The sequence below is a fragment of the Phalaenopsis equestris genome, unplaced genomic scaffold, assembly GCF_001263595.1.
Source record: "Phalaenopsis equestris unplaced genomic scaffold, ASM126359v1 Scaffold000152, whole genome shotgun sequence".
In the NCBI taxonomy this organism is placed as follows: domain Eukaryota; kingdom Viridiplantae; phylum Streptophyta; class Magnoliopsida; order Asparagales; family Orchidaceae; genus Phalaenopsis; species Phalaenopsis equestris.
This window is the reverse complement of record NW_018164594.1, coordinates 1,826,638-1,835,408: the sequence shown is the minus strand read 5'-3', so window position 1 is coordinate 1,835,408 and position 8,771 is coordinate 1,826,638. Positions and strand designations below refer to the sequence as shown.

General features: G+C 34.4%; 1 protein-coding gene across 2 annotated transcripts; it reads right to left on the bottom strand.

The window, feature by feature from the left end:
* Positions 1-226: 226 nt before the first annotated feature.
* Positions 227-1,918, bottom strand: LOC110021935 (oleosin 16 kDa-like). 2 transcript variants are annotated; one of them, XM_020720664.1, is made up of 2 exons: positions 1,291-1,918; positions 227-332 (listed from the first exon to the last, which is right to left on the bottom strand). In XM_020720664.1, exons 1-2 carry the CDS (start codon positions 1,665-1,667, stop codon positions 290-292), a joined length of 420 nt encoding a protein of 139 aa, XP_020576323.1. In that variant the 5' UTR covers positions 1,668-1,918; the 3' UTR covers positions 227-289. The 2 variants fall into 2 exon arrangements, with proteins under 2 accessions (XP_020576323.1, XP_020576322.1); XM_020720663.1 differs by lacking the exon at positions 227-332 and having other exon boundaries at positions 1,028-1,903.
* Between the last annotated feature and the right edge of the window lie 6,853 nt (positions 1,919-8,771).

Below are 8,771 nucleotides of genomic sequence, written 5' to 3'. Positions count from 1 at the left end.
TTTTTTTTTCTCGTAAGAGGGGGCCTGTAACATAGATATCCATGACATAGAAACCACTTCAACCAAAATGATTGCACAATTGTATTCCTTAATTTTTTTTTCTCTTACAGGTGAGCTGGGGTCGTCATTTTGGCCAAAAATCATAGGGCGCAGTGACGCTGCCCTAATATGTTGGTCGCACTAGCGCCTGGAGACAACAAACGTGCGCCATTTCACCCGGCTACTAAAGGTGGCTTCTAGGCACCCCACCCCCTTCTCCTTGGATGCATCCATGCCTGTATGTGGTACTCTACCCAATTCCATAGCGCCACTCAAGGTGGTGCCTAGACGCTTTCCCCATTTTCTCTCATGCATTTCATACTGAGGCGCCACCTATAGTGGCGCCTAGGCGCCCTCCTAGAAACTACCTGGGCGCCCTCCTAGAAACCGCCTGGGCGCCTCCCAACCATCACATCACTTTTCCCATTCCAACTCTAATTTAGATCCCCCAACTTCTCCCGTTCTTCGATGTTCGGCTCTAGCCATTGAAAGGAGGCCTCACTTAGACAGAAGGTCGTGCATCTATCCTCTTAAAACAATAAAAATAGTGGACAGCACAAAAGAGCTTGGAGGACGCAGAGTTTAGATTTGAAGAGCAGGATGTCATATGCACATCGTTTCTTTCCTACGATAGATAATTCGCGCCAACTTTCATGTTCGCAAATCCTTCCGGTATTATGTGACAAAGATAAAAATGAATAATGTCACTATTAATATTGACGTAAAATTGTTTCGTTTGTATATGCCGATGCAAATTTTGTCATTAATAATGATAGCTGCGTAAATCATACACAAAGCCGACACAAATATTTGTGTTGGATAAATTTCCATAAAGTTTCAAGTACAAAATTTTAATTTTTAACTTTATATTACTTTACTTACACTTACAAAATGATTCTTTGCTTCTTAAATAAAATTAAACTGTCATAAAAGTAATAAAAATTTAACTTTCAACTGTTCGATAAATAATTACATAAAAATTGTGTGATATGTCTGTATATGCCTCAGAATTAAACTATTTTAAAAATTGGAACATTGCATTGCCGTCAGTGCAACAACCTTTCGATTGATATCCAAAATCTAAAAAGCCAAACCCACCAGACGCTTGCTCGGGAACGCTCCAATTAGAGAGATCGACGGCCAAGGAAACTTACAAAAAAGAATAAAATGCAGAGCGATTCAACATATACAAGTTTTTAAGACGTGGCCCGCTCGATGCGCCGCTGCACCGATTCCTTAAACTCGCGAGCTCTGGCCGCGATTATAACCCGAGCTTTATCAATCTCATCTGCGCCCACGGGCCGCTTCCCCGTAACATACCTATACATCCAAGAAAGCACCAAGATCGCCGCAACGCCAAACACTCCCGAAGCCAAAAACCCGCCGACGATTAGCGCGACGGCGATTGTAGCTGGCACGAGCACCGGGCTGATGATCACAAGAAGTGGCGTAGCCACGGCGAGCGCTATCACCGTGCCGGTCAGGGTTAGACCTGAAAAGAGCAGCATCAATCCACCTAACGTTGCAACTGCGGCCGCTTTCATGATCTGGTAAGAAACAGGATACTGGACCTGTTGCTGTTGCTGTAGTTGGCCCCAGCGATGTCGTCCTCGACTGTTATCTGCCATGTGTGGATTGTTTATAGTTGTTTAGATCTGGATTGTGGGAGTGAAGTTATATGCCTGAGTGGACTGAGGCGCATGCAGCGGTGCTTCTGACGTGTGTCATAAGGAAGGAAAGGAGGGGAGGGATTAAACGACGCGTGGTGGGGTTTGAGGTTTGACGAGTGGTAATGCTTTGGAGGATTTATGTTTGGATTTTATAACTATATTATAAAAATGGATGGTTATTTGATCATTAATGCTTATATTTATTTTTAAGTAAATTTATCGATTTTGAAATTATTCGATGTTAATTTTGTTCCGCATGTACACAATTTTTAGTCATATTTTTTTGCTTTTAAATTTATCTGAACTAAATTTAAGAGCATTTACATAAATACTGCACAATTCATTTGCATTTAAACATCTACCGCCAAGAAAATCATATTTGCATGCATATCACCATAATATTTAACCTCACGTCCAAAATAGCATCCTCATTATTTTTTTTGAAGTGAAATGCGTTTCTTATGAATAGATTTATAATTGTAAAAGTATTGTATTTGTAAATATCAAACCTTTGAGTGTTGGATATGTAATTAATATGTTCCACCCCTAATTTCTTTGAAAAAGGTATACACATATAAATACACACGCGCATCTGTATTTATATATACGCATGCAAAAGTTTATTTCACTTCTACAAACTAAAATAATGGTATATCACTACTAAAAAAATGTGTTTTAAAACATTTTATAAACGCTATGGCAACGGTAAAGCCACCACCTATTTTCATCGAAGCAGTTCTAAAACCATCACGAAATATTTTTTACTGTGATGACTTTAAAAGCAGTTTTCTGTTATTGGCATGCAGCGGTTTTAACTCCTATTAATTATTAGCATTGCAAAGTCTTAGATCAACAGTTGTCTCAGAATGTTTTTGGCTTTTAACTTTTACAACAATTTTAACTATTATTTTCCTTGCAGCAGTTTTAACCGTGTCCAATTGTTGGTGTTGCAAAGGCTTATCAAAACATTTTCAAAACAGTTGGGGAGGGTTTTTAGCTGTCATGATTTTCGAAGCGGTTTTAATTGTAGTAGTCTTTGCAGCGATTTTGAAAGTTACTATTTTCAAATTTTTTTTGTTTTTATTAGTTTTTATTTATACACATATTGAATGTACAAAAAAATAACAAATATATATATGAAAGAATTTTCATACATAACACTCAATTCTAAGTATTTGTGTATAACATTGAAACTTCAATTTTTACATTTGTTCTTTATACTAAACTTATAAAAATTGAAATATGTGTTAGATATCAATACATAGAAATGGGTGGTATGCATGTACATGCCTCAAATATGGAAGCCATTCAATAAATCAATATAGATTATTCATATGAAAAAGTACGAATATCTCAAATACATCAAAACATATATAAATGTATCAGTTCAGCCTCCAACAACTTAGAAAAAAAGTATGTAGTGAGCCCAAAATCATATGAACTAAGTAGTAGCATCTCTTAAACATCAAAATATTTAGCAGTCCAGGAGATAAGCTCAGCTATCTTACAATAAACAAACCCAAATACACTAAAGTGCAAAAAGCAGAAATGATGTTTGCGTGAGATTAAGATTCATTGCATCACTATCAATAGCTAACACACAATCAATTAATAATATTAAAATAATTAAAAATAAATAAGAAACTTCAATACTTAAAAAAGCAACATACAGAGAGTAATCCTTATTGTGGCTGATAATTCGACCACATAAATATATGAATTATCTCATTTCATATCATAAGGATCATATTTCATTTTCAATCTTTCAGCTCAAGTAGAAATAAACCTATTGTTGCTTTCACCTGTAGTTGTGATGTTGTATAAAAAAAAATGAGTTAGAGTGACTTCAAATCCCTGGGTTGGTAACCTTTCAGAGTGTTCAGGATAATGACAACATTAACGCCCACTCATTTGCTTCTATATTACCGTCTTTAAGTGCTAACTCTTTCATCTCTAACATCGTACAAGCTTGTGTCTACATTACAAAAATATCATTAATATCAAGATGATTTATTTGATAAATCACTATAAATAAATAAAACTAATATTATTACACATTTCTCCTTAGTACCTTTAGATGACCATGTCACATCCTTATATATTATATTAGATTCTCATAATTATAGATCATGAATAGCCTGTAAAAAATAATAAAAACATTTATTTTGTATACTTATTAATGATATTTTATAAGAAAAAAATGTCATACAGTTTCCGTCTATTTCCTGACAAAGTTAATCTGATCCATTTTGTGAGGACATGCATATTTTTGTCAGTTTTAAAAATTTAGAACCTATAAGTTTTTTATGAGTCTCAATAAAGATTTGGATGAATTTCATTCAAATCCTAGAGTTAATTCTACTTCCCAAAGTGAAGAAGTATTAGTAGAAGTTTAAACTGAAGCACGGAAGATATGAAATAATAAATAATGCTAAGACTTACCAAGAATATTATCCTTACTAAAGAATTTTCACTTTCCATCATATGGTTGGAGCAAAACATGGCACAATTCAAGAGATCAAAAAAGAAAAATATTTGGAATGATATTTGTAAAAAACTTATCACAATACCGCACTAAGAAATTCTGTTGAAAACTTAACAAATGAAAACACACACACACACTTATAAGACTAAAAGTAAGGGGCTAAAGCTTATAACTTTTAAAAATCTTGATAAAATTTTCTTAAGAAAAAAAAACTGAATTTTTAAACAAATTAATCTTGATAAAATTATTATCTCCTAACTTTTATTAAGACCAAAATAATCGATAAAAAAATATATTTAAGCATAGCAAATTTTCGGCATTGCAATCAATCTTTTATGCTAATTTTGGTGGTCAAATTGTCATCACCTAATTATTTATTCATTCATATTAGTATATCAATCATATACCTTTGTTTATGGAGTGTAACGATTATAAGCTGGTTTACTTATACAATTTTGAGAGAAAATTTAGTAGTGTACTCTTATTAGTTTTAATTTGGATACTAATCGTTTTATTTATACAAAAATCAATTTCAGGAAAAAAAGTGCTAAACATACAGTTTTTTACACGTCAGAAAAATTGTTCTAATTACTGGCGGTTTTGCGACAGTATTTTATATTGGTTATTTGCATCGACATAATTACAACATAAACCGTCACTTATAAACAGTATTTTGTTTTCCGACTGCTTTTAATTATAACTGAAGGAATAATCCGTCTGTAATAGGAAAATATTAATCGACAGCTATTGTTCGTCGGTTATCTTCAAATCGACCATTAGACGAGGTTTTAACCAACGCATTTTATTAATAAGCGAAGTAAATGACCGTCGGTAATAGTTTTAATAACCGACGCAATTAAAGTCGTTGATAGGCTGTCGAAACCAATCATATATCTTGCCCTAACCTGTCTCGCGACCCTCGTCTTCTCTACCTGAAACACTCACCTCTCCCCGAAGCCCTCCGCTTGAAGCCTCTCCCCGAAGCCCTCCGCCTGAAGCCACTCTTCTTCTCCCCGAAACCATCGCCCTCATGCCTAAATCCCTCGTGATACAGTTGGAATAGAAGCTAGCTGGGAACACGGCGACGGGATCGTGACTTATAGCGACCCTCTACTACCCGAAATGGTTCATTTTCATTTTTATTTACATTTTCTTTAAAGAATGGTTTTTAGTGTTTAGGAATTAGCAACTAAGAGGTTTGTTAAATATTTTTCTATTTCATTTGGATTACATTAAGGGCTGAGTTTAGCTCGAACATCGTTCATAGCTCAAAGATTGATTCGAATTTTGGCTTAGATCAAGATCGAATTGAAATAAACGAGCCGAGTTACAAGCCAAAATTTTGGCTCAAATTTTTTCAAGCCAGTTTTCAGCCGACCCCAGCTCAGCTCGAAATCGGATCGTTAAGAATATATGACTTTGAATTTTGCTCGAAGATCGTTAATCACTCAAAAAGTTGATTTGAATTTTGGATCAAATCGAGAACATATCGAAATAGGCGAGCGGAGCTATGAGCCAGAACTTTGGATTGAATTTTTTTCGAGCCAAGTTTTAACTGACCCTAGCTCGGCTCAAAATTGGATCATTAACAGCCCTAATTACATCAAGGATCGACTTTAAACACATATATTTTTGCTTACAGGAGGATGCATCTTGGTATATGCTTTTTGTCGGTGATGTCCTTCTTATGGATAAAACTAATAAAAGAGCTTAGGAAAAACTTAAATTTTTCAGGCTGATATTGGAGTCTAAAGTCCTTTGTTTGGGTAGAACTGGAACTGTATACTTGAAATGTAATTTTAGTAGTAGTAAGGTGATCAAATTATTTAAACGGTGCGAACGTTCTAGTTATCGCGGGTCTCTCGGTCAATGTGATGGTGACATAGATGAGGATGTGATTAATTAGTAAGTTTTAAGTTGTTTGGTTGGAAACTATATCATATTAGCTCTGAGTCGGAGCATTTAACATCTTAGTATGTTAGTTTTGTAGAAGATCATTAAACGGTTGAACATTGACTCATAATTGATTAAACCGTCTCCCTCCAATAATGGATGTCACTGTAGCTACACCAGCCCGCTCACAAATATATTTATTTCATATTTTGTCTCTAAATGAAAAGTCAATCACAAACCCCATACAGATCACTGGTTTTACACTTCTAGATAAAATTTGTACAAAATATACTTTTGAATGAGCTGGTGTAGTTATGATGACAAACAATATTAGAGATAAAATATTGATAAATATTCGCTGATTGTCGATCTTCGACAGCCTAACAGCCTCAGCAAGCTATTAACGTCTAATTTTGAGATTAACAATTTTCGGCTCTAAGGAAATTGGAGTAAAAATTAAAATAAATCAATTTTCAAGTGGTAATTGTTGTTTCATATTAAGAAAAAGTTAATTCAATGGTTTATTTAGATTTCATGACGTCTCTTTCTAATGTTGTCTACAACTGTATCTACTCCAACCCTATTACGGGCATATTTGTTTCGTATTTTGTTTCCAATTATAGAGTCAATCATAAAACTAAACATGTTCGTTGTCGCAAGCCCTTGCGCGATTGACTGAACACCTAGAAATATGTTCTTAAAAGAAAATATTTCATAAAATGTAAGAACTTTCACTACATCCTTCAGTGTGAAAACTAATTTTCATAATCAAAATAGAAATTCACTTCGAAATCTAATTTATCAGATCCAAGATGAAAATTCCCATCAAAATCTAAATTTCATTGCGCAATTCTCATTTTGACAATGTAAATTAGATTTCAAAGTGAATTACCATTTTTGAGCTGATAACTTAGATTTCAATGTGTTTCATTCTAGATGTGGAAATTAGACTTCGCACTTGAGGATGTAGTGAAAACCCGTACATCTTATGAAATATCTCATTCTAAGAACATATTTCCAGGTGTACAGTCAATCGCGTATGAGATTTGCAGTGACGAGTATGTTTAGTGTTATGGTTTGCTTTCTATTTGAAAAATAAAATGCGAATAAAATAAATACGTGCAAGAATTAGTGTAGCTACGGTGACGGACAATATTAGATCTGAAAACTAGATCTACTACAAGTTAGATCGTTTGACATTTTAATCATGATAGTTCCATTGAAGATCATTATTGGTAAAACATTGATTCTTAATCCATTAGAATGACTCCCTCTAATATTGTATGTCACTGTAGCTACACTAACCTTCGCACAGATATATTTTTCTCATATTTTGTCTCCGAAAGGATTGTTGTAGCAACAGTGACAACGAAGATTAGTGGAAAATATGGATAAAAGTTCATCAATAATCGGTCTTTGAAAGCCCTAACAGCCTCAGCAGTACGTTAACGTTCTGACTTCGAAACTATCTAAAACGTTCACTCCTTTTAAAATGCGATGATTAATATTCTCATCAACTTTTATTACCAAGCAGTCGGTATATCTACTAAAAAAATTAAATGCATTTTATAATGTGTTTATTATTCTCATATTTGAAAATACACAGACATTTGTACGTCGAGATCATGGAAGTACAACAGACTTTATCCGAAAAGAAAATGGATCACCAAGGAGTTTTTGAACGGTGTCGATGAATTTGTGGCAACTACTTCTTAATGGATGTACCGCCTAATTTTCTCAACTAGATGGAGCAGCTCCGCGTACACTTACCCCACAAGGCATTAATTAGAGGTCCAATACAGTAATGCTAGATGGATCCGTTTAAGAAGTAATTATATTGGGACTAGATAGTTAGTCACTCATTTATGAAGAATATTAATAATTTGTACTGAGCGGCATTTATTTTTTATGATTTTGGATTAACTTAAGGGAACTGTGAAGAATAAGGCCCGACCATAAGGATTGATATGTAAAGCATATTTACTGCAATAGACAACGACATTCTGCTTCTACTATTTTACAAAAAAAAAATTCCATGAAATAGTCATTGGGTTTGGTGTCACCATCGACCATTTCAGTTTTCTAGAAGTTAGGTAAAGCATCGGAGAGGTGCACATCACATTAACATAATTATCAGGAAGATCGAGCAGCAACATTTTATGTTCTTCTTAATTGCGACGAAATACAACCCTTTATTGAGTAAGACATTTTTCATTATAATTTTTAACTCATTTATCTAAAAAATTTCATGATTAACTGTTTCAACGATATTTCAATGTGTGAATAGCTTATTCGTGGATTCGTTAAATCTAGTTGAAAACGATGACACGAGGTATTTCAGTTTATTGCGTAGTCTTGTGTTTTCGATTTTAATAGTTGTACCTTGCACTTTATAGTTTTGTTTACCTGTCTATTGCATAGTTATATGTTTTAAGTTTATTATGTATTGTTCTGTTTTTATTTTATTACATAGTAAGTGTTACGTACACTAATTAATAAAATTTATTCTCCTTGTTGCAGATGCCGACTTAAAGCAGGGGACAACCTCCCTCCCTACTCGATTGTGAGGGGAGGGGGGAGGGGGGTGTGGACCATAACTTTATCTGACATAGAAGAACGTTAAGAGAGACCGCCCGACTTCGACACCAACTCACACCCCCGCTCCCATACCCACCCCCGCCTTA

Coding starts and splice junctions, on each gene's coding strand:
- LOC110021935 (XM_020720663.1), bottom strand. CDS start 1,667: ATGGCAGATAACAGTCGAGGACGACATCGCTGGGGCCAACTACAGCAA.